At 37.3% G+C, this 26376-nt stretch overlaps 2 protein-coding genes across 2 annotated transcripts; both read left to right on the forward strand.

The window, feature by feature from the left end:
* Positions 1 to 738: 738 nt before the first annotated feature.
* Positions 739 to 7045, forward strand: LOC144019698 (STAM-binding protein-like A). Its single transcript, XM_077522922.1, has 10 exons — positions 739 to 877; positions 1569 to 1793; positions 1873 to 1948; positions 2014 to 2109; positions 3274 to 3640; positions 4557 to 4681; positions 5532 to 5669; positions 5915 to 6027; positions 6096 to 6195; positions 6375 to 7045. Exons 2-10 carry the CDS (start codon positions 1591 to 1593, stop codon positions 6429 to 6431), a joined length of 1275 nt encoding a protein of 424 aa, XP_077379048.1. The 5' UTR covers positions 739 to 877; positions 1569 to 1590; the 3' UTR covers positions 6432 to 7045.
* Positions 7046 to 7432: 387 nt separating this feature from the next.
* ppil2 (peptidylprolyl isomerase (cyclophilin)-like 2) lies at positions 7433 to 23354 on the forward strand. Its single transcript, XM_077522703.1, has 20 exons — positions 7433 to 7593; positions 7789 to 7838; positions 8635 to 8680; positions 8772 to 8834; positions 8910 to 8961; positions 9516 to 9567; positions 9678 to 9769; positions 9874 to 9963; positions 10041 to 10116; positions 10194 to 10354; positions 11873 to 11948; positions 13762 to 13868; positions 17901 to 17990; positions 18930 to 18963; positions 20951 to 21068; positions 21180 to 21236; positions 21924 to 21996; positions 22738 to 22800; positions 22882 to 23027; positions 23144 to 23354. Exons 1-20 carry the CDS (start codon positions 7562 to 7564, stop codon positions 23247 to 23249), a joined length of 1584 nt encoding a protein of 527 aa, XP_077378829.1. The 5' UTR covers positions 7433 to 7561; the 3' UTR covers positions 23250 to 23354.
* Positions 23355 to 26376: the final 3022 nt, after the last annotated feature.

Raw genomic sequence — 26376 nt, forward strand, 5'->3', positions numbered from 1 at the left:
TGCAGTTTTGTATATTTGAAAATACAAACTCAATTTAAAAAAAATAACCAAGAACAAAAAACTCAAATATTGAGTATATTATAAAGTATAAATATATCGTGATGAAAAAAACACACGAAAATAATAATAATATTTTTGAAATAAGAAAAATAGAAATCTATAATATATTTTCTGAAAAACAAAATAATACATTAATGTAAATAATTGGACTGTACAATGAAAATATTATATTAGGACTCCAAGTATGTGCGAGTTGACCACCTGGGGGCAGTATAATCCCAAACTGCAAACACAACGGGAAACTAGTATCACATCACAACTGTTTAAAGTGACTCGTAAAATACCATAATACAATAGTCGTTTTTTGCGGAGGATTAAAAAAAATACAAAAATAAAAATATTTGTTTATTTGTTTTATATATTCTGCATCGATGTTTTGATGCACCATTTGTATTCAAGTATCAGTTGAAGAAAGCGTTAACAACGCTGCCGCATAGATGCTGATATGTTTAAAGTCTGAAGGAAATTTGATTTTTTTTTTCTACTATGAGAGCCGTTTTGACGATGGCAACACTGAAATGATAATAAAGAGCGATAAAATGCTAAAGAAAACCTGCGCTTCCGCGTTGTGGACGCCATGTTTCTCCACTTGGACAAGTCAAGCACAATAGCACACACAGCGCATGCTCTGTATCATCCAACCACATCCGCGCCTCACCCCCACGTGACAATGCGTCATCTGGTAAGTGATTTGATTGCGGAAGTATTCGGATGACCAGTAGGCGCAGTTCCCTCCATTAATCTGGTTTGCGAGTCAGCAGTTGGATCCCGATTTGGGCTTTATATATGCAGGCTCTCAAATTTACACCGTGACCAGGTAAGGAAGTCCCCAAAGAGCCTATTCAGTCGTTTTGTTCCCCATTCTTATCCGTTTATGTCGAAAAATAGTCAGGTTAGCTACACGCGGCTAACGCGACATCGATGGCATGCAGTCATTTGACTGTGTTAAATCAGACACTTCGGAGCAAGATGAGAGAGACAAGTAGTAGCAAATTTCAATATAGGACGCATTCATACCTATTCAATTGTTGTGATATTACTAAATGACGTTTAAATAATCCCCGTGTCGTTTGTTACATACGAAAAGTAGCAACGAAGTGAAACTTTTCTGGTTCTCGTTGTGATTTTATACACCCAGAAGTGGAAAAAGTACCGTTTAAGGTCTGTTGTTCAAAATTGAACAACTTTAGACGCTTTACATTCGATCTGTGTTTCCCATTGAGCCAAGGCTGACATTTTACATTACAAAAATCTCACAGCACCTTGACAACGTGCATGCTAAGTGTAGGTATTATTTTTATCCAGTTGAGGTTGCCATCCTCATGTTCTCCTGTAGTATCTGTGACTTGGAACGTGTAAAGTGATGTGTGTCAACAAATGTATAGAGTGTAAACTGTTTACATCTGTGTGGAAAAAAATTATCCCTGCAAAGCTTTGAGGCAGAGACTGAACCTTTAGTCAAATTATTCGATTAATCGTTGCAGCTCTAATGTCATACATGTTTCCAGTGTTCCAGGTCAGGTCGCGGTCATGGCGGATCACAGTGACGTCAGTCTGCCCCCGGAGGAGCGCGTCCGCATCCTTACCAAGAAGGGGAGCTCGGTGGACATCAACGATGAGGTGCCCCTCCGCCGCTACTTCCGCTCGGGCATGGAGATGATCCGCATGGCCAACATCTATGCCGAGGAAGGCAACATCGAGCGCGCCTTTGTCCTCTACAACAAATACATCACGTAAGATATGCTTCCCCAGAAGAGCAGTGTGGGGATGTTGCCCAGGAAATCTTGAACTTATTGTTGTTTCTCCCCCAAGGCTCTTTGTAGAAAAGCTTCCCAAGCATCTGGATTATAAAACGGCGAATATCCCAGAGAAAAAGGACACGCAAAAGGTCCGCGGAAAATTTCTCCAAAACCTTTTTTTTTATGCTTCCTTATAAATTGTTTTATCCTCCAGAAATTGAAGGATGTGGCGTTTCCTCAAGCTGAAATCCTGAAGAAAGCACTTCTGAAGAGATTTGAACAAGACTATGATCAGTATCGTGTCAAGAAGGTAAACACAACTTGCATACCGCACTACCAACGAAATGAGACGGGTATTAATGCTTGGCAAAACAATCGCCTTGAACAGCGCAGTCCTCATTTTAACAGACTTCAAGATTTCAAGTGAAATGTTCAATTTGATCTAAATGTGTTTCATTTTATTTAGATACATAACATGTTACTTTAGTGGTGTAAAGACATTAACTTTGGTGTAAATGTGGTACATTAGATGTTGATAGAATGTTCGTTATAATGTAAATATGCCGCATTAGAGGCAGCTTTATTTCTATAGCACATTCCATACACAAGGCAACTCTGTGCCTCAAACAAGCAAATTAGGGGACTGACTGACTGACTATTCTGCCAGTCCAAAACTAACACAAAACAAAGTGAACACATTAAACATACAGCTTCCTCTTAAAAAAAAAAAAAAAGCCTGCCAGATTAATACTACCAAATCATATGAAGTACCTTTTTTTTTAAACAGATTGCTTTTTTGTTTGTTTGTTTTTTATTTTTTTTTTTTTGCATGGCCGTATCTCTCAAACCCTTCGTCCGACTGGGGACTTATGCATCTGCGGATTCGTCTCGGCAAGACCTTTCCAACGGTGTCTGTCCCGTCGCTCCACGACATTGCATTCCAGAGATAGAAAATATATACTGTGCTGTGTGATAAGTAAACTAAAAAAAACATACTTTTAATGGAAAAAAATTACTGTAAATGAAAAAAAAATCATAAATGATGAATGAAAAGCATTCATAATAAAATAAAAATCATACCAAAACGAAAAAACATATATAATAAATGCAAAAAAAATACTGTCCTGTATAATAAGTAAATAAAAAGAAGAAACATACTTTTAATAGAAAATAATAAATGTAAATGAAAAAAAATAACATATGTGGTGAATTTAAAAAAAACATTTATAATCAAGTAAAACTCATTCCAAAACGGAAAAAATATATATATATAATTAGCGGGAATTAAAAATAATAACGTGGATTTCTATTATCGTGGGTAGTTTTTGGAACGTAACACCCGCAATAAACGAGGGAACACTGTACTGTAAATATGGTGCATTAGAGGTGGAGATACATTAAATAATATGAGTTTAAATCTGGTTCATTAGAAATGCATAGAGCATTAAATATGACACTGTGAACCCTCTTGTAGAAAGCGGAGGAGGCGGCTCTGGCTCTGGAGCAGTCCCGTCAGCGGGCCCTGGACGCCGAACGGGAACGCGTGGCCGAGATGCAGCGGCGGCAGCAGGAGCAGGAACAGTTCAGCGTCTTTGAGGAGATGATCCGTCGCCAGGATCTGGAGCGAGAACGTCAACGCGTTCTCCTGGAGTTCGGACAGCCCTCCGCACCTCCCCCAGACACACCGCTCATCCCGGGCATCCTGGGACCGCCCGTCATCTCGCCCACGCCGCCGCACAGCCCCAGGGACCCGACCGGGAACCGTGCTCCCTCGTCCGTAGCCCCGCCCAGCTTCGACCGTTCCCTTAAGCCCGGCTCGCTGGTCAGCCCCGGGAGCAACGGTTAGTTTCTGGATATAAAGAGATTATTTCTATACAGCCCCAGATATGACGCAAGTAAAAAAAAATTTAATTGTGGCCACCAAGGTTATTTTAGTTCAGTAAAACTAATGAAAAAGCTCAAACTAAAATTAAAAAAACAACTTCGTGAACGAAATAAAATGAAAACGAAAATGCTTTTTAAAAAAAATGAAAATTAACAAACTACATTTTATGTTTACAAAACAAACTAAAACTAACTATAATTATAGCAAAAATGTTAACTGTTTTAGTATTTGGTAATTAATTTAATGCATTAGTCTTTGGGGATGATTTTAAATGTGATTTGAAGTAGATTATATTTTGATATTAACCGGAATAAGGACGTTTGAAAGTGTGTCACACAGAAGTGACGTCATCTCGCAGCAGCCAATAGAAAAGCTCCTTCAGATGATGTCGCTCCCATGGTGGTTTTTAAATATTGCGCACAAGTAATATACTTTTGAGAAAAGAAAAAATAAAAACTAATACCGAAACTAACAAAAACTACGTATTTATTAAATAACTAAAACTAATAAAAACTAACAGAATCACCCTGAAAACTAATTAAAACCAACTAAATTTAAAAAATGAAATGAAACTAACTAAAATGGAAAATTCTAATAAAATATATTAGTGATTTTAAGATTTGTAAAGCTGGCACATATAACAAAATAGACGTACCATCTTATTGATGGCAATGATACCACAATTTGGTATTTCATGCACACATTATACATATTATGCGGTCAACAAATTTTAGAATGTAGACACAAAGTGGCATTTTGTGCACGCACTAATGTCTATTTTGGGGCCACAACAAAAAACAAAAATGCCTGCATCAGTTCTGCGTCCATGTCATGTCGTATTTGTCCCATAATTTTGTACTCGCTGTCGGCAGACCTGACGGTGGATGCCCTCCGCCAGCTGCTTGTGCCGTCTGAACTGTGCCAAAGTTTCCTGCGGCTGGCCGAGGCCAACACCAGCCGGGCTGTGGAAACCTGCGGCATCCTCTGCGGGAAACTGGTAAGTCTTAACATCCAAAGATTTAGTCCCCTTGAAAAGTTGGACTTGACATTAGCCGTATATATGTACGTACATTAAATATTAGGTCCCCAATTTGATTACACTATAGAATGACAAAGGCTCTATATCCTATTCTAGAGGTGCAAATGACATTAGAAATATGATGTGAATGTGGTAGATGTGGCAATAACTTTACATCTATGACTCACAGTTTTTGTTTTTACTTATATAATGGATATGTTTGGGGGTTTTTTAAATGAGATGTGATTTTGAATGACTTTTGCTTTTCAAACAAATCCTGCCCTTTTATGCTTTTTAACTATATGTAAAACAGTTTTATATAAAAAAATAAAATAAAAAACTTTTACTTTTAGTAATACTTGACTCGGGTCACTCATGTGACTCACCCATTTTCAGCAATAAAAAATTCATATTTTGTCTATAATTAATGCGATTAACGATTAATACCTGTAAAAGGTAATTTTTCTATTTCCTGTTGACTGATGATGTCATCACCTGTGCCGAGGAACGACCAATCATAGCTCAGTTTGCTCACCAACCCCAGAAAACAGGTGAGCCATGATTGGCTGTTACCTACTTCCTATGCACAGGGGATATCATCATCAGTCGACAGCAAGTGGGGAAAAAAATTGTTTTTAACAGTATTAATTGTACATAAAAAATAATGAAGTTATCAAATTCATTCTGGACAAAATATTAACTTTCCACTGCTGAAAATTGTTCAGTGAGTCAAGTATCCCTTTAAATGTTGTTTTAAATGAGATTTGAGATTTAAGTGGTAACGGCAACAAAAGTCGGACCAAGTGTTCCCTATTTATTTACTTCCCAGACCAGGAACACGTTCACCGTGACGCACGTCATCGTTCCCAAGCAGTGCGGCGGCCCCGATTATTGCGACACGGAGAACGAAGAGGAGCTCTTCCTCATACAGGACCAGTATGATCTCATCACCCTGGGCTGGATCCATGTGAGTCACAACCTCTGAATCAGAAACCTTTCTCGGTGCATTCTCCAATGCAAACTTGAAAAACCTGCCACGCCGACATTAGCGTTAGCCTTGTGACGTACGCTGCATGGACAAGAAATTTTGATTTTGGAGGAGGAGGAGTGTAGCGGTCAAGCTAACCTTCCTGTCACTCATGTCACAGAAATTGGAGTCATGTTTATTATGATTATTTATGCACGGTATGTTTTTTGTTTGACTTTTTATAGACTCACCCAACCCAGACGGCATTCCTTTCCAGCGTTGACCTCCACACACACTGTTCGTACCAGATCATGTTGCCTGAGGCCATCGCCATCGTCTGCTCGCCCAAGTTCAACGAGTGAGTCTTGCTTGTCAACATATATGGTTGTGTCGACAAAAATACAAAATGACTGTCTTTCCCTCCAGGATCGGCTACTTCAGACTGACAGATCGGGGAACCAACGAGATCTCCTCGTGTAAGCAGAAGGGCTTTCACCCTCACAGTAAAGACCCGCCCTTATTTACAGTGAGTAAATTTCACGACAACAGACGCAACAAATACAGCCAGAACTTTAAGTTAACCATGAACACAAACTATTACGCATCTTATTAAGACACCTGGAAGCTGTTTGAATTTGTGAAAAATGCAACAAAAATATGTCTCCTTGATTTGTGTTGAATTTGTGCGTTTTCCTTTCAACGCAGCATGCCGGCCACGTCACCATCTCCAACGACGCCGTCTCTGTGATGGATTTGCGGTGATTTTAGGATTTTTTTTTTTTTTTTTTTTTTGGTTTTCTTTTCCTTGTACCCATTCTGTTCCTCTGACGATGACATTCAAAGACTGTTTTATCACACCAGAGAGTTTTTTATTTGTTTTCAGGACGTGTGTTCATATATCGTTCTGCGGACTAGAAGTGTTCTCTGAGGGAACAAAAAAAAAAAAAAGAACAACATAGTCATTATCGCACTTATGTTCACTTTGTTGTCTGCGATCTGAATGTTTGTGTTCTTCTACAAGTTTCCACCTGACTGTTTTAAGTGCCAAGGGCAACGATGTGGATGACATTGGATGTTCAGACTGCATGTTTGATTTGTGAAAGCTCGTTGGAACTCAGGTGCAAACCCATCAAACATCTCAAACTTTTTTTTTTTTGAATGGCGTTGGTAGAATTTGTGTTCCTCGCGTGTTCTTGCTTTAAAAAGTGTGAATGTATAACTCCACTAACTTCCCCGCTCCTCGTTCTCGCCTCTCAATAGTTGGTTTGCAACCCTCGTGTTGAGATCATTGTGAATAATTATATCTCCCCTATGTGCATATGCAAATATCTTTTGTTGATAAAATGCCAAGAGAAAATAAACTAATTGTACATGAATTTGGTATGTTTGCCTCATTGCCTCTGTCATAAACAGCATGAATTACAATGTTTACATGTTGAGCACCAAATGTTGGAAGGTTTTCTTTTTTATTTGTATTCATGCTGAATATGTGTTTTGTTTTGTATAAATAACAACTCTAAGGATTTGATTAGCACATGCCCTGTTTACTTAAAATCATTTAATAGTCACCATAAATAAGGTACTTTATAAATTAGGGACTATAATAAATAGTACATGCATGGAATGTAAAAGGTAATAATCAATATACGTCATAAATTAGTGATTAAAATCGAAAATAATGAAAATCTGATTTCCTGGTTAGCCTGTCGTAGGCGCTCGTGTGCCCTTGCGATAAAAATAACCATGACGAAGAAGAAGAAGAAGAAGGAGAAGGAGAAGGAGAAGGAGAAGGAGAACGTCAACATCCGTGTCTGTTTGTAGTTAGCTAAACAACACACAGAACTTCTTCTCAAAGCATTATTTAGCGCGCATAGCTACAAAAATATCTAAATATGGGGAAGCGGCAGCACCAAAAAGATAAAATGTAAGTTTAAAGTTCATGTAAATATGCGACAGAGCCAAAACGGGGCTGTTGTTGGTAGCGTGGCTTATGCTAACAAGCTAACTATTACGAGCTGTGTTTTGAAATTGTGCATATTCAAACATATTTAAAAGTTAATTAACTGTCTGTTTACTTCTATTAAAAACATTGATTTCTTATTCTTTCCCACCCACATAGGTACATTACGTGTACAGAGTACACGAACTTCTATGGAGGCAAGCGGGCAGGTAAATCAATGTTTGGGTTGAGTTAAATTAACTTTTGAAATAGTGTACAGTCGTCATATATTTTTTTTTAAGTCTGCGTTTTGTTTCGCGTGTTTATTGAAGAATCGAACCGTTGTGCAGTTGAACAATTTCCATGCAGCTTGTGATGAATGCAGAGTGCAGAGCAGTACACATTATGCTAAAGTAACTTGTTCACAGCCAACCTACTGTAATCAGGGTAAAATAACAGATTCATAGCAGGCCACTTGCTCCTTGTTCCAGCGATTGACCAATTAGAGTTGTTAGCAAAATAACGCCAGCAGTCAACTCAACAATATATTTCCTTGGTTGGTTGGGGGTGCCTATCTCAGCTGGCTCTGGGCAGTAGGCGGGGGACACCCTGGACTGGTTGCCAGCCAATCGCAGGGCACACAGAGACGAACAACCATCCACACACCTAGGGACAATTCGGAGTGCTCAATTAACCGTCCATGCATGTCTTTGGAACGTGGGAGGAGACCGGAGTACCCGGAGAAGACCCACGCGGGCACGGGGAGAACATGCAAACTCCACCCAGGAAGGCCGGAGCCTGGACTAGAAATGGAGTCCTCAGAACTGGGAGGTGGACGTGCTACCACCACCGTGCCGCCGCTGTGTGTCACTCTTTCATAATAAGTGTTGTTCTATGCTATGTTTTCACTCAGCTGTGCCTGTGAGATACCATCTTTGTTTGAATTAAAGTCTACGTTATTATGGTGAATATGTAAGTGCTATCTAATGTTGTGTTTGTTAACATTTGTTTTGTTTTGGCCATCAGAAATCCCGCAGAATAACTTCAGACGGCTTCCGTTCGACCACTGCAGGTGCGCCATCTTGTCAACTGGCTTTATTTTGAAATACGCTTATCAAATTCAAACCATGAGCATTTTTTTTTCCTCCCTCCTTCCTCCTCAGCTTGTCCCTTCAGCCGTTTTCTTATCCCATGTGCACAGCGGATGGTGTCGTCTATGACCTGCTGTGAGTATGTTCACGTATGATCACAATCAGATTTTATTTTCATATTAGTTTAGACTTGTCCTCTCTCTCTTTTAGGAGCATTATTCCTTGGATCAAGAAGTATGGGACTAATCCCATATCTGGAGAGGTAACATTAAACATTTTGCGGAATCCAGTGGACCCCTGCATAGTCACAGTTTAGATTCATCCATTCGTTGATTTTCTTTTCCTTAAAAAAAAAAAATAATAATAATAATAATCTGAAAATACATTTTTACAAAAATGATCAGACAGTTAAAAAGAAAAAATACTTATCATGGACGCATATTTGTATTTTAAAAAAGCACAACTTTAATCCTGTAATATTAACAGAAACATTTATTTAAAATAAAATCAATACAAACATTGCTATCGTAATGTTAGATTACAAATAATACTAACAAATAAATTGCTAAAACTTTTCTGTCTAAAATAACTACTTAAATTATTGAAAAAAAAAACTTGAAAGGTTTCTCGAATGATAACTTATTTAGTGTTGTTTTATAAGTATTTCAGAAACAATTTTGTACTAAGTTCATTGTTCTATGGTTATCATCACATTGGTCCTCACATCACTGGTGCACTTGATGATAATTTTTTATTTATTTTTTGTCATATCTTTCCATAATATTTTGGTCAACCTTTTGTTTTTTTTCTATGCAGAAACTTGAGGCCAAGTCGCTTGTCAAGCTCAATTTTTCCAAGAACAATGAAGGTAATTGTCAACAATGAAACATTTTGATATTTATTTATGTAATACAACAACAAAATTTGGCTTTTTTTTTTCCCCTCTACTGCATATTAATGATCTTGCATTTTCTCCAGGCAAATATCACTGTCCCGTTCTCTACTCTGTCTTTACAAACAATTCTCACATCGTCGCCAACAAGGTCACTGGCAATGTCTTCTCATATGAGGTTAGTCACAACACACGCAGCAAAATTCAAAATACACTAAATACAAAAAGTAGGACTTAATTTTCAAGTAAATAAGATGAAATGCTATGTGTGCGTGTGTGCAGGCAGTGGAGCAACTCAATATCAAGACAAAAAGTTTCAAAGATCTGCTGACTGATGAAGAATTTACCAGGAAAGACATCATAACACTTCAAGTTGGTTTTCTCTTAAGTGTGTCATTTCAATCACTCATCAATAAGAAAGTTGATGGTCATTTATTTCTCCCTGCTAGGATCCAACAAACCTGGACAAATTCAACGTCGCCAATTTTTTCCATGTGAAAAATGACCTCAAAGTTCTGGATCCTGGTCAGATGTCCATCTGAGCTTTGTTTCTTGAATGTACATAAAAAATAATAATAATAACGATGTTTGTTGTGATACAGATGAAGAGAAGGCCAAGCAGGACCCCTCGTACCATCTGAAGACCACCAACCTGGAGACCCGGGAGACCCTGGCTGAGCTGTACAAGGACTACAAGGGGGACCAGCTGCTGGCCGCCACCATGAAGGAGCCCGAGGCCAAGAAGACGGACAAGCTCAACACGGTAAGTGCACGCAGTCGACATTTGATTGTGTTTGAATTCAGATTTGCAGCTTCCGAGGACTGTACGTGTGTGGCTGCCTAAGTCGAAGCTGAAGGCTGTCAAAGGGCACTGCGTCCACAGGAGGGAGCCAAACGCAAGCGTACAAACTCATACAGGGCACACAAAAAAAAAATAATGGATCAGCTCAATCTAACAAAATGCTAACAATGTTACAAAAAAATATATTTTCAAAAGCAATAAAAAATTACAACACAATAAATGCATGAATATTACAAAAAAGAAAAGTAAAAACTGACAAATATAAAACAACGTATTTGATTAAAAAATATTTTAAATTTTTTTTTTAGAAAAATATTAAAAATAATATATTTAAATTGTTTGACAGTGATTGGAAAAAATAATAAAACCCATAAAAAGCTAATAGATGAAATTAAGAAAAATACACAAATATTAACACAGAACTTAAAAAGATCCAAAATACATAAATGTTTGGGAAAGAAAAGGGAAAAATACAAAGATAATTGTAAACATGCCTAAATTGTAGGAAACTATATAAATCTGAGACGGAAAAAAAAAAACAACTCCCAAGAAAAGACCTGTCTTGACCTCAATGACAGTGCGTCTTAATTTTTAACGTTCTTAAAGGGATACTTATTTATCAATTTTTGGCAGTCAAACATTAATATTTTGCCTATAATAAATTTGATATTTTCATTATTTTTCATGTTCAATTAGTACCATTTTTTTTAAACACATTTTGCAACTTGCTGTCGACTGAAAATTACATCACAAGGGCTCAGGTAACCAATCAGAGCTCACCTGTTTTCTAGGTTTGGTCATGTGACATTCACAAGCTGAGCTCTGATTGGTTACCTGAGCCTTTGTGATGTAATTTTCAGTCGACAGCAAGTTGCAAAATGTGTTTTATATTAATATTAATGTTTGACTGCTAATAACGGCTAAATAAGTAAAGTATCCCTTTAACTTTAACAGAGCGGAGAAATTATTGAATTTTAACAGTCAAAAGAAAATACCAAATGTCTGCTATTCATCTTCTACAGGTGCAGTTTCATTTATACGAATACATAAAATATGAGTATGTCTGCTGTGTTAGCACCACCATCTGTGTGCCTTGTTAATGGCAGAGGTGTCTTTTAATCTGGGTGCCGCCGTCGGAAGTGAAGAGAATATAGGTCAGGCGGCGCAGTGCGCGAACTACGAGCGTAACGTTTGCACGACAACTAGAGCTAGTATCTACTTACCCATGAAGATGAGGATTTTAACCTCGCACTGTTTTGTGAGAATTCATCTCACTGCGAAGCCATCAAGGGTGTGGAATCATCTCCCCCCAGTGTTACGCTTTCACATGACGCTCCCCTTTTAAATAGAGCTTTTGGTTATGTGCCGAGTGTGTGTTTAGGTTGACCTAAAGACATAAGTAGCACGGGAAACATAATGGTGATCATTCAAAAGTCGAAACCGAATGTCACCTCACCGTCATGCTGTTTGTCTTTCAAGGCGCACTACTCAACAGGCAGGGTCGCCGCATCCTTCACATCCACAGCCATGACGCCCGCCACCACCAATGAAGCAGGCAAGTCAAATTATACGTCCCTCTGACTGACAACACAGGTGGAAAATGTGCTCACACTCTGTACTTAAGTAGAAGTACTAATACTTATGGAAAAACATCAAATATGATTTGACTTCTTTATGTCAGTGTTTTTTACTCACGTAAAAAGTACGGTCTTTGAAATGTACTGAAGTACAAAAGAGGAATTACATACTGTATCTGTTTTGATAACTTTAGCACAGTGAAAACAATTCACAAATCATTATTGGCTTTTTTTTTCGTATTTATTTCAGACATTTAAAATGAAATGAGACCAAACATACTTTTTTTTTTTTTTTTTTTTTTTTTTTTTCAGGGTGACCAAATGATTTATATTATTTGCTAAATGTCACACCAATAAGAGTTTTTTATTTTATTATTTTTTTATTTTTTTTAATGGGCAATTTTTCATTACTTCGTAGTCCAAAGTTCACATTCAGTAAGGTTACTAAACTTTTGAATATCTGGGAAAACCCAGAAGATGATGTCATGTCTTTGGACAGTTTTGATAGGTTTAGGTTTATTGACAACTTTTAACTCAATTTTATTTATACAGCACTTGAGCTGCTCTGTGTATGAATTTGCCCAAAACATATCTTTACAAGTAGCCTTTTTTTTTTCTTTTTTTTCTTTTTTTTTACTGTTTGTGACTCAACATGTCTTCTGAATATTAGGGATGTAACGATAACAGCGATATCGCGATATTAGAACTGCGACAGTGTATCGTCGTCCGGTCGTCGTCATTTCATGATATTAAGAGCAGCACATCTGTTAAAAAAAAAGTCAGGTTGTTTTCCATTTGTGCAGTTCTAGCACCCTCTGTTGGCTAGTTTATTAGTCCAGTTTTATTTTCACAAGGCATGTTTTGGCCCTTTTGTGTTTAAAATACACACTAATCATCAGTTGAAGGGTAATGTAATATGTTTATGAATCGAGTCAATATGTGTAGGAACTCAATGTGTGTGTGCATTAGCAATTAAGTGCCTCAATATTAAGTGTTATTACAGATTGTACGTTCTTTATATGCATTGCTGTTATTTACAAAAGCACAATATTTTGCTGGTTTTTTTTTTTTTAAATTTTAGATTAGTTCTTTTTTTTTTTTTCTTTTTTTTTTTTCTTCTTTTTTTTTTTTTTTTTTACAATATTGGGACCTTTTTTATATAGTGCCAAACTCCACACAACATTGTGATAATTATCCTGTCTTTACCTTCATATCGTGATATCGTATTGTGATGTTTGGATATCGTTACATCCCTACTATTTAGCAGATTAACAACTTAGCTGTTCACAATGAATACTCTTGCAAGCATCTGGCCAAAAGTTTTCAGACTGGATTCGGGTTTGAATCTACCGCACTCTCTCTGTGGCTGTGGCATCATTCGCGCATTGTGCACATGAAGAAGTGTGCAGTTTCATTTTTTAGCCACAAGTGGCAGTAGCAATCCGAAATTCTAAATTTCTGCATTATGCAGCTTTAAAAACAACCATTGCTGCATACAAAGTGGAGTAAAAATGGACTCAAAATCAGACATACAAAAACGGACGGCTAAAACAAAAAAATATTAACATAAAACACCAGAGGTGGGCGCGTCAATGAATTTTGAGCATCCGTCATTTGGCAATCATCGGGACACTCTTCCGTCATCGTCAATCCGCCAATATCTCAAGCCAATCATCCGTCAATGTTTCCATTATTCCAGGTGGGCATCCGTCAATCATCCGTCGGTAAAATGGAGCAAAACAATTGCGCACGAATGTCTTTATTTATTTATTTTTTTTGTTTATGTCATAGATGCCATCGCAGACGACACAGTGCGCTACAGCTACATCAAGAAGAAAGGTTACGTCCGCCTGCACACCAACAAAGGAGACCTCAACGTTGAGTTGCACTGTGACAAGGTATGTCTTTTTTTTTTTTTTTCTTCTTTTTTTTTTGTTACGATTGGTCATGACTTCAGCCAATCAGAATGATGCTTGGACAAACTCCCCCCTCCATCTTCTCCCGTCCCGCTCTCCCAATGCTTTCCACAGCGCTCTATTTGCGTCCCGCTGTTTAGGAATTAATGAGCGGCGCTTGCATGTCGCATACGCTCTCCATCACACAAATCCTCAGCTCACCTTCCTCCGCATGTCTCGGACCCCACCCACCCCCACCGAAAGGACATGTAACAAGCCCCTCCAGCACCGCTCATTGGACATCAGAATTGACATTACCATGGATATTCTTCAACTGAGTGGGATAAAATAAGATTTGATGGGTTAGTCTGGGTGACAAACAATACAAATGAACCCTGACTTAGTGTCATATCTCAGTTAGTAATTAATTACAAGTATTTTTGCATGTTTTCATGAGGATAGGACTCGGAATTCATCTGCAGTAAGAGACACCTGAAGCCTGAGCTTTGCTGCGAATAGTGAAAAAAACAAGACTAATTGCCACCTCCGCAAAATATATTTATAGTTAACTCTTTCAATGCCAGCCATTTAAAAAAAATAAAAAAGACAACCTGTTGGGTGCTGGCCAATTTAGATCATTCTGACTGATTTTTCAAGACTCACACAATATTCCATTTAGTAGAACATGGGTTGGTTGGTTTCACCCAAATCATTTATTTTGCACCAATAAATGCAGAAAATTCGCTTTTTTTTGGTGAAAATATGTATTTTATGCACAACACTGAAACTGTATTTTGGTGGAAAAATAACATATTTATAAATCACCACTAGTGTGACAATTTTACATTTGACAAACTTTACAAACTATTTGCATGCTAGTCAATACTGGTTTACTGGTATTATGTTATCGCTTCTACTTCTCGATCAGGGGCGGGCAAATTCGGTCCTCGAGGGCCGGAGTCCTGCTGGTTTTGGAGGTTTCCCTCTTCCAAGACAAGCTGATTCCAATCAACAGGATCGTCATCAGGCTGATGCAGAGCTTGCTGATGAGCTGATCACATATCAGCTGTGATGGAGAAGGGAAACAACCAAAACCTGCAGAACTCCGGCCCTCGAGGACCGAGTTTGCCCAGCCCTGTTCAAGATGTAACTAATTTCCATCATCATTCCTATTTTTTTTATGCTCTGTGTAGTAAATTCAACCTGAAAAACTCTTAGATCATTCAAAAGCTGCTTGTAACAGTCAAATTTTCAAAGATCCGCCATCTTTACAGGTTTCTGCATCTCATTGACACGCGTTCATCCGAAAGAGACCTAAGGCTGCCATCTGCTTGCAATCGTAGTTATTTTTAATTTTTTTTTAACTTTCCAAACATAATAATCAAACCAGAGCTGGCCAAGACTTCTTTGCACATTCCCATTTAAAAAATAAAATAAAATAAAATAAACACGACAATTTCCATTGCCGGCACTCCTCGTTAGGATACCAGTTGAAGACATTTCACGTTAATGGCGCTCAAACAACCTAATATCATTTCAGACTCATATTATTATCCTATCCTTTTTGGCAGTCAAACATGAATATTTTGCCTATAATAAATTTGATATTTTCATTATTTTTCATGTACAATTGGTACCTTTAAAAACACATTTTGCAACATGCTGACGACTGGAAATGACATTACAAGGGCTCAGGTAACCAATCACAGATCAGCTTGTGAATGTCACATGATCAAGCCTAGAAAACAGGTGGGCTCTGATTGGTTACCTGAGCGCTTGTGATGACATTTTCAGTCGACAGCAAGTTGCAAAATGTGTTTTTAAAGGTGCTAATTGTACATGAAATATATTGAAAGATCAAATTAATTATAGGCAAAATATTAACTTTTTATTGCTATAATGGGCTAAATAAGTGAAGTATCACAAAAACATACAGCTTACAGAACTTCTCAGGGATGTTTTTGCAGGCAATGATGTCTGCATTCAAGGATGTGGCCAATTTGGAAGCGTGACTTTGCTCGGTGTTGAGCTGATCAATCTGGAAAAGTGCTGAGCAGAATTAAAGACTGCCCCCCTATATGTCAAAATTGGAATTTCACCTTGATTTCAACCAGTAGTGATCTTGAAAGACATTTTCCCTAGACATTTTCTGCACTTAATGAGAAAAAAAAACGGAGCTAGTTCTTCATTTCTCGTGTGTCGACAATTTATGACAATCATTTCGAGCAGTCGCCGACTCGCCACCCCGTTGTTGTGCCTAAGGACAATTCAAGCGCGAGAGTCTTTGGGCAATGGAAACGGTCGCCGCAGCCAACCTCGTTCCCACGCTGACTTCGCCGATCACAATGCGGCGCGTCTCGAACAAATTTGATTGCTGAGCATTCTGGAGCACAAACTCACACAAAGGCGCACACACACAGTCACGTTAAGGGCGCCAGTGTGGAGTTTTCCTAACCTGGCCATGTGGTTTTAAGGCCAACAAAAGGCGAGTGTTGTCGAATGGCTTTGACGGCTGGGGAGCGCTTAAATGTGACATGAATGACGTCAATGCTGCTTGTTCATTTAGAAAGAGGAAGCTTCAGACAAACACATTTGACCCTGTTGGAAATATAAAAAAAAAAGTCCTTTTAAGCACTGAATTGAAATGTCTAGACAAATCGTTTAAGATCTGAATGTTAATTGGCGGGTCAGGACCAAAAAATTGCTGTGTGGGTTGTAGACGGCTACTTAAAAACGACATTGAAATAAAGGAGACATTGTGTTGATTTTGACATAATGCTGCGTGGTTCACACAGTACAGCTCAGATGTGGATTTAAAATTGTGGATCCTCACTCAGCCTCGCTACACTTCATTGTGGAGATCAAGGTTATTTTAGTAAACTAAAACTAAAATTCAAAAAACTATTTCGTTAACGAAATAAAATAAAAACGTAAATGCTTTTTAAAATATGAAAACTAACTAAAACTACATTTTATGTTTACAAAACGAACTATAACTATAATTATAGCAAAAATGTACTTCGTTTTAATCGTTTAAAGCATGAGCCTTTGAGGAATGATTTTAAATGTGATTTTAAGTAGATTTATTTTGATATTAACCGGAAAAAGGACGATTGAAAGTAAGTCACACAGAAGTGATGTCATCTAGCAGCAGCCAACAGAAAAGCACCTTCAGATGACATCACTCCCATGGTGTGTTTTAAAGGGATGCTTCCCTTATTTAGCCCACTATAGCAATAAAAGTTAATATTTTGTCTATAATTAATTTGGTACTTTCATTATTTTTCACGTAAAATTAGTACCTTTAAAAACACATTTTGCAACTTGCTGTCAACTGAGAATGACATCACAAGGGCTCAGGTAACCAATCAGACCTCACCTGTTTTCTAGGTTTGATCATGTGACATTCACAAGTTGAGCTGTGACTGGTTACCTGAGCCCTTGTGATGTCATTTCCAGTCGTCAGCAAGTTGCAAAATGTGTTTTTAAAGGTACTAATTGTACATGAAAAAGAATGAAAATGTCAAATTTATTATTGGCAAAATATTAATGTTTGACTGCCAAAAATGGCTAAATAAGTGAAGTATCCCTTTAAATATTGGGCACAAGTAATACACATTTCAAAAAAAATAATAAATATAACTAATACCGAATCTACACGAAAACAAAGCATTTATTAAATAACTGAAACTAATAAAAAACTAACAGAACCATTGTTAAAATTAATTACAATTACCGGTAACTAAATTAAAAAAAACAAAAAACAAAATCAAAACTAACTAAAAATTCCAAAACTATAATAATAATCCTGCTGGGGATGGAGGCAGGATGATGTCACTGGCCCAAACTGGAGTGTCACATTTCAGTACAACGCTGACATATTTTTACAAACAGGCGACCGGTTGTTTACATCATGCACGTCATTCAAATGCATATAAAATTCACCAATGAAGGAAATTTAATGCAAAATCCACACAGCGCTCCAGATATCGCGACGCTGCGCCACTTCCAGTGCTTTTCTTTGTGCTTCCTCAGATTCCCAAAGCGGGTGAGAACTTTATCGGCTTGTGTAAAAAAGGCTACTACGATGGCACCGTCTTCCACAGGTCCATTCGGAATTTTATGGTAAGAACACTTCTTCGTGTCCCATGATGCACTGCGTCCGTGAGCGAAGCCACCACAAAAGTTGGTTTGGATTTCAAAACCGATGCTCTCGAGATCATTTTACTATTTAAGAATCTTGTTTCTAGACACTGACCATGATAATAATTCCTTGCATCATATCAACAAGGATTTAGCAAAAAAAAAACTGTCAATATGCAAAACACTTTATTCCTATAAAGCTCTGCAAGTGTGTACAGTTTCAATAATAGAATCATCATCACCAATCATCATAAATGTCATATTTTTTATATGTTTTGTTAGATAACTGGTTAATTGTAAATCACACAAATGCATGAGTAAAATAAACATTTTTATTCGTATCAATGTATTGCATTTAATAATTGGATAATATTGGTGATTGCAAATATTGCAAAGTAAAATATAAATGATATTTAATTGGTTAATTAATTATAATTAAAATAATTTATTTAAAAATATGAATACATTTACCGTAATCATACATGTTGGTAAAATAATCACTTTAACATATGGATTTTTTAAATATATTTGATTCAATAATTGGTTTCTTGATTTAATGTGAATGTTTTTAAATAAACAAAAATTAAGATGTATGTCAAATCATTTAATTGAAATTAAAGCGGGACAATAAGACTTTAAAAGGAAAATGATTTTAATATAAAATAAACAATTTTATATTCAAAAAATATATATATATATATATTTTTTTTTAGCGAGCACAAATTATTTGTATGTAGAGTGCTGCACTTTTTCAGGATATTTGCAGATAAAAGAAAAAAATGCGCCAGTCGAGTTTTTTGTGATAATAAGTAGAAGAGACGACAAGCTCTTGTGGTCAGCAAACTCGTGTGTTGCCTCCAAGCTGAAAAGTGTTCCAAACATGCTGGAAAACTTTTTTTATTTTTTATTTTTTTCTTCCAGATCCAAGGAGGCGACCCGACAGGCACGGGCACAGGTACCATCAGCAGCACACTCGCATAACACCATCACCTCTGTCTGTGTTCAATTATTCACAGCTCCTTTTTTGGGAGTGTGTAAACACCGAGAGGCCACATGCAAGTGGAGCCCGCGTCTAAATTTACTCCGGAGAAAAGAGGCACTCAAGACGCGTGACGCAAAGGGAGGGAGGGAGGTTGTGGTGCGAGGCCAGCCGATGTACAGGCCTTTTTTTTTTTTTTTCCTTCAATAATAAAGCCGGCGAGCTGAGAGGGCGGCCAGTTGCACAAAGTATGCCTGTCCTCACATAAATGTTGGCACAATGACAGATTTATGAAGGTGCCGAGTTCCAGACCGGTGCCTCACATTCTCCTCGTCACCTGGAAACACACACGCACGCACACGCAACAGAACAAACATGGCAAAAAGATGTCATTAATTGCTGCCAGATGCGCAACACGTAGCAAGGAGCAGCTTGAACCATAAAACGACTCCATCGTCTTTTTCCATCATTTCTAACGTCATCATTTGGGTGAGAAAAAAACCCCCAACTCATTTTAACTGTTGGCTTGGCAGTTTGTGTGAACTCAAATGCGACAGAACCTCTAAATAAAAACAGAATACAATGATTTGCAAATCTTAAATTGAAACAAATACACTACAAAGTTCAAACTGATAAACAAATAATCACAAAAATGTAGAATTTTTTTAGCTATAAACATTTTGTCACAATTTGTGAGGTCGGAATACGTTGCAGACGTGATTGCCATGCAGGAAACGTTACTTTATATTATATGACTTGATAGCAGATAGGCCAAGACTTTTGAGGTCACGAGGCGGCAAGTATTGCGATATTTGTAGTGATTAAGTCACTATAATGGCTCCATTGTTCGTGACTTATTGAGCAATGGCTTTGCGGGCCACTAGGGGGAGCGCCTCATAAGAGTGGCGGGGAAATATTCATGCGAAGAAGACTCATGAGCTTAGTTTTTTTTTTTAATTATTATTATTATTATTATATATATATTATTATAATTATTTATATTTGTATATATAATATGTATGCTTAGATTTTGTATTTATATTTACTTTTATTTGTATTATTTTTATTATATTATGAATGATTTTTTATTATAATAAAATTTTTTGATATTTTATATTTATTAGTTATTTATATTATTATTATTATTTTAGGATTAGTTTTATCATAGATTATCATAGGTTTGAGCAATATATCGATAATCGCGGTATTGTCATATCTTGAGATAATTGTTATCGTGAGCCTTGTATCGCATATCGTATCGTATCGTATCGTGAGGTCGCCACAGGTTCCCTCCCCTAGTTTATACTTCAACGGCTTGCACTGTATGGGCTATTGACTCTCCAGTCATATATTCAGGTCAGTGCTTCCACTTCCACTTTTCTGACTTTCTATACAAGTCAAGCAAGATTCGGAGCCACAAGTGGAATTTTCTGTGAAAGACTCATCAGAGAAAAACCATCTCCTAACGGAGGTTGTTTTTTTTCCTCCTTCCTGACACGTGAAGGTGAAATGTCAGCCAGCTGATCAATTATGTACAAATGTCAGCTGCCTCGTTAGCTGTTGACTGCAAGCTGTACATTTACATTGGCGCTCGCCGGCTTCCTGTTGACTCAAATGAGGATCGTTCAGTGTGCAAATGTGAAAATGTGAGTCAATTCATGTCTTTTGTTCACGGTTGCCCAGTTCAGTACACAACTGTACAAGGTGCGAATGCGCCTCGTGCACTCTTGACAATGAGTACACCACTGCCATCTACTGTAGTGGGTGTGCAATTACACCTTATTCTAGAAACGCAAAAACAAAAAAACGTTACCTGGGGATCACATGCACGCAAACCAATTAAATGAACAATGAAAGGTGCTAAGTGCAGTGTGAAAAGGCAGTAAGAGTGCCACATTCTCTTCAAATTGACTCCAAGCGCTGCACGTCAAAGTGTCTACGTACGTTAACGTTGTTGTTCCAGGTGGAGAATCCTTGTGGGGAAAACCTTTCAAGGACGAGTTCCGACCAAACCTGTCCCACACGGGCCGGGGGATCCTCAGCATGGCCAACTCGGGTCCAAACACCAACAAGTCCCAGTTGTAAGATATCACAGAACTCCAATATATATATATTTTTTTTTTCACATTTTCTGTAAAGATATATATTTTAGATAATGACAGTCATGTAACAATGCGTTTGCGTCCCATCAGCTTCATCACATTCCGCTCCTGCGCCTACCTGGACAGGAAACACACAGTGTTTGGAAGGTAAAAAAAAAAAAAAAAGAAAGCCTGTCTACATGTGATTTTTGAGAGCACTGATAAACATTACGTCTTGTTTCTTGCACTGCTTATTTATAAATTGTGGCCCTGGTGGCAGTTTCACTTCACGGCATGAAAATAGTTTGTCCAATCAATACATTTTTAACCTTGTTTTTGTCTTTGCATGTGGAAGGAACATACATTGCCAAGTTTAACTCATTCACTGCCAGTCATTATAGAAAATTTTTACATTTCCAATACTCACGTGATATTACATTCAATAATTATATATAAACCGAATCTACCAAATAACAGAATAGACTCCCTACTTTTTGTCCCGTCCCGTTCTTTTATAATTGACAGTAGAAAAATGTAGGTTTGCCAAAATACAGCCATTTCTCCCATGGACTCTGAAACTGTGTTTATTTCCTATAAAATGGGGCAATGATGTCATCTACCGGTGGTTGGGCATCAGTAAAGTTGTTTCCAAGTTTGATATTTACAGTGGAGCATGCTCAGATTCGCCCCCATTTAGCACCGCTCTAAAAAATACAATTGACAAGTATACTTGTCAAAGGCAGTGAATGAGTTAAGTTCTTGTTGAAAAACTCCAGGAGGAAAGACACAGGAAGGCCACCATTTTGGTTCAAAGCGGCTATTTTAAAGTCATTTCCACATTGTCTTATCCAACAGGGTCGTCGGTGGGTTCGAAACGTTGACAGCCATGGAGAATGTGGAGAGTGACACCAAAACAGACAAACCAAAGGTAAGAAGGATTTTTTTTTTTTTTTACCTCGTTTTTTTGTGGGTGTTATGTTCCAAATCCGCGTTAATTAAAAAATAAAAATTCTCTTAATTATATATATATTTTTGTTTGTTTTTTCGTTTTTGGTATGATTTTAATTGATTATAAATGCTTTTTAATTCATAATATGTTACATTCATTTTTCCATTTAAAGTATGTTTTTTTTTTTTTTTTTGTTTATTACAGTATAGAGTATTTTTTTCATTTGTTTTTTCATTTTGGTATGATTTTTAGTTTATTATGAATTATTTTTCATTCACCATTTTTTTTAAATTTAGTCTTTTTTTTTTTTTTTTCATTAAAAGTATGTGTTTTTAATTTACTTGTTGTACAGTACAGTATATATTTTCTATCTCCGGAATGCAATGTCGTGCACCAACGGGACAAACACCGTTGGGAAGGTCTCGTTGAGATGAATCCGCGGATGCATTTCCTCGGTCAGACGTAGGGTTCGAGAGATACGGCCGTGCAAAGACCAAAAAAAAAGTAAAAAAAAATAAAAGCACGACGTAAAAACCCGTGAAAGATGAACCCGCAATAAATGAGGGAACACTGTACTCTGCAACAAAAATCAACTTTGTTGGAAGAATGTAACAAATTGTTGGAGTTTCACTTTTTACATTAAATGTGTATGTATGTACTTATGTACAGTATTTGGTGTTTCCTTAAATATTGTAATTTAGTAATTTTTTTCCCCAACAGTCTGAGATCAAGATAATCAGCGCGACCGTGTTCGTGGACCCGTACGAAGAAGCCGACGCCGAGGTCAGCTAACGTTTGTTTCGAGCGGGAACCTCGTAGCGTTTGCGATCGGAGTGTGGCTTTATTCTTGGGTTTGCGTTTCAGATCGCGGCTGAGCGTGAGAAGGAGCAAAAGAAGAAGAAGGAGGAGGAGGAGCAGCAGGCCAGCGCCACCCTGAGGAAAGCCAAGGAAACGCAGGCGCCCAAGGCCTTCAAGCAAGGCGTCGGCAAATACATCAACCCCACCGCAGTGTAAGCGCAACACTTCTAATATTCGTAACAGTACCAAAACTTCAGTTCAGTCAAAATTTAAATTCGACCATCCTCCTTTTAAAAAATAGTATGACATTAGTCTTGTCCTCCTCCAGGAAACGTCCGCCCGCCGAAGAAGAAAGCGGACCTTCTACAAGCAGCGCCGCCGCCGCCAAGAAGCCAAAAGGAACGAGCACCTTTGGAGACTTCAGCTCCTGGTAGCAGCAATATCGTCACCCAAACAACCTCACTTCGATTATTTTTATAACCTTTTACTGTCTCAGCAAATTTGTCTTTGTCGTCAAATAATAAATACTTTTATTTTTATGTCTATGCATTACTTTATCTTATACATCACATGAAAAGGGGTTTTATCAGCACTTTCTAGAGATGAAAGTGACTTCTTCTTTTTTTTTAAATCCTAATTGATGAAGGTGAGAATATTCATCAGGTTTGAACTCCTGTTGTCATTGAAATGTTCCTTCAAAGAAAGCAACACAAATTCTGCATGCATGTAAAAGCAGCAAGCTGTCATTTGTTGCTTTGAAAAATGCTGACATGAAAGCATCTCGAAATGAGACTGTTGTGAAACTCGAATCAAAAGAAAAAGACACCAATCAGGTCTGCAAGGCATTATTTTGTATGGTTTGTTGGCATAATCAAGAAAATTGCTCTTTCTAATACAGCACCCAAATTGTTAATACTGATCTTCTAGTGGTCTTCAAAAATCTAAATTAAGGCAGTCACATAATTAGGCCTACTAATGCCGTTAAATTTATTTTAGGTGTCTATAAAGATATGTATCAAAAATATAAAATATTTTAAATAAAACAGACCATTTTTTTTTATAAAGTAACAAATCATGAAAAAAAAAATGGTCCCCTCACGTTTTTTTTAAATTAAATCACTATTTTTAATATACAAATGGATTTAATCAGTTAATTCTAAAATATTTTTGATTAAAATGTATTTGTTAAATGAAAAGTCAAGTCACTTTTTAGCATTACAGTAGCATAGGAGTCAAACGAGGTCGTGCGTTTCGTTGTTTACCTTCATCCATCCCAGTGACGTCACTCCGTTCGCCTCTCATTGGTCAGCGTGACTGTCATTCAGACTGGAAGAGAGTCCGCCCACCCACCGTAGCCGATGCAGTGCTTCTGTTCCGTCGCCATGGCGACGGTGGATGCGGAGTGAAGATACTGCCCTGGTGTGTGATGACGTCACCGCTGAAGTGAATCAAAACAACATGGCCTCCGCTTTCCTGTTGGGAGTCAACACTGCGGCACCACAAGTGTCCAGACCCCCCCCCCGGCTGCCTACAGCTGTGACTCACCGCCATCGGCTTGAGCGCTGACCCCTCCCACTGATGACATCACAAACATATCAAAATAGCAGCAGCATCGTTTAGAGCGATCGAGGGGCTTTTACAGGGTTTACAGTTTAAAACGGTTGAGGGCAACAGAAGGGGGCAATCCTGTCGTCATGGCGACAGCATCACTGCATAGGGTGGGCGGATCACATGATCAAGATGTGGAAACACCATCATGAAGTCTTTTTCATGTAACAACCAGTTACCAGTCCAGTGGCGGTGCAAAGCACAGCGGGTGCCCGAGGTGACTGACTGATTTTGGATTTTGGGGTGGGGGATATAATACACGGGGTTGCTGTGGACGCACTCAGCACCCTCTTGGCCCCACCCACTGCATACCCTACTTTGAAACCCTAACGCTAGTTTAAAACTCTACTTTGAAACGCTAATTTAAAACCTTACTTTGAAAACCTAAAATTAGTTTATACCCCTACTTTGAAACCAAAACCCTAATTGAAAACCCCACTTTGAAACCTCAGCCCAAATTTGAAACCCTAACCCTAATAATATGAACACTACTCATATATATATATATATATATATATATATATATATATATATATATATATATATATATATATATATATATATATATATATATATATATATATATATATACATACGCTCAGATTTTTTTTTACTATTAAAAGTTTTTTTTTCAAGTGTTTTTGTATTGTGCTTTTCTGTATTTTTTCTAAATAAGTTTGTATCTTCTTAGATTATCCTACTTTATCTAAAAATAATCTCTTAAAAAAAAAAAAAAAAAAAAAAGGTTTAAATTTCTTCAACTTGAGAAAAATCATTTTAAAAATGTATAAACTTTTTTTTTTACCAATTTGAGATTATTATTATTATTGTTATTTTAGGGGAAAAAAACAAAAATATGTTTGGAGAGAAAAAATATATTTGGAGGGCAACATTTTTAAAAAAAAAACTTTTTTTTTTACTGGTAAATGTTTTTTTTTAAGTGTTTTTGTATTGTGTTTTTCAAGAAAATAATTTTATAAGAATTATTTTTCTTAAAAAAATTCATTTTCTATAAGTTTTTTTTAAAATAAAAATTTGTATCTTATAAAAGATTGTCCTACTTTATCTAAAAAGAATCAATCTTTGTTTTAAAAGGTTTAAATTTCTTCAACTTGAGAAAAATCCTTTTAAAAATGTATAAATCCTTTTTTTTTGTTCTTTTTTACCAATTTGAGATTATTATTATTATTATTATTATTATCATCCATCCATCCATCCATCCATTTTCTTGACCGCTTATTCCTCACAAGGGTCGCGGGGGCTGCTGGCGCCTATCTCAGCTGGCTCTGGGCAGTAAGTGGGGCACACCCTGGACTGGTTGCCAACCAATCGCAGGGCACACAGAGACAAACAACCATCCACACTCACAAGCACACCTAGGGACAATTCGGAGCGCCCAATTAACCTGCCATGCATGTCATTGGAATGTGGGAGGAGACCGGAGTACCCGGAGAAGACCCACGCAGGCACGGGGAGAACATGCAAACTCCACCCAGGAATGGCCGAAGCCTGGACTCGAACCGGAGTCCTCAGAACTGGGAGGCGACGTGCTAACCATGTCATCCGCCGCCTATTATTATTATTATTATTTTAGGAAAAAACATTAAAAAGCTGTTTTTTGGAGAGAAAAAAGTATTTTTTTTGGAGGGCAACATTTTTAAAAGTTAAACTGATTTTTTTTTTTGACAAGTAAAAGGTTTTTTTTTAAGTGTTTTTGTATTGTGTTTTTCAACAATTCATTTTCTATAAGTTTTTTTAAAATAAAAATTTGTATCTTCTTAGCTTGTCCTACTCTAAAAAGAATTGATCTTTTCTTTTTCAAAAAGGTTTCAATTTCTTCAATTTGAGACAAATCTATAAAGAAAAAAAATCTAAACCTTTTTTTATGTCACCAAATTCAAACATGAGCAACACACCTTCCTTGGCGGAGGTCAATCAAGGTCATCAAGCGAA

Source organism: Festucalex cinctus, chromosome 5 (genome assembly GCF_051991245.1).
Source record: "Festucalex cinctus isolate MCC-2025b chromosome 5, RoL_Fcin_1.0, whole genome shotgun sequence".
In the NCBI taxonomy this organism is placed as follows: Eukaryota; Metazoa; Chordata; class Actinopteri; order Syngnathiformes; family Syngnathidae; genus Festucalex; species Festucalex cinctus.

What these genes read in the sequence shown, in the direction of transcription:
- LOC144019698 (XM_077522922.1), top strand. Translation starts at nt 1,591, where the DNA reads ATGGCGGATCACAGTGACGTCAGTCTGCCCCCGGAGGAGCGCGTCCGC. An exon ending in ATCAGTATCGTGTCAAGAAG is followed by an intron (nt 2,110 to 3,273) that starts GTAAACACAACT and finishes ACCCTCTTGTAG; the next exon opens with AAAGCGGAGGAGGCGGCTCT. An exon ending in GCATCCTCTGCGGGAAACTG is followed by an intron (nt 4,682 to 5,531) that starts GTAAGTCTTAAC and finishes TTTACTTCCCAG; the next exon opens with ACCAGGAACACGTTCACCGT.
- ppil2 (XM_077522703.1), top strand. Translation starts at nt 7,562, where the DNA reads ATGGGGAAGCGGCAGCACCAAAAAGATAAAAT. An exon ending in CCCGACAGGCACGGGCACAG is followed by an intron (nt 18,964 to 20,950) that starts GTACCATCAGCA and finishes TTGTTGTTCCAG; the next exon opens with GTGGAGAATCCTTGTGGGGA. An exon ending in AAACACACAGTGTTTGGAAG is followed by an intron (nt 21,237 to 21,923) that starts GTAAAAAAAAAA and finishes CTTATCCAACAG; the next exon opens with GGTCGTCGGTGGGTTCGAAA.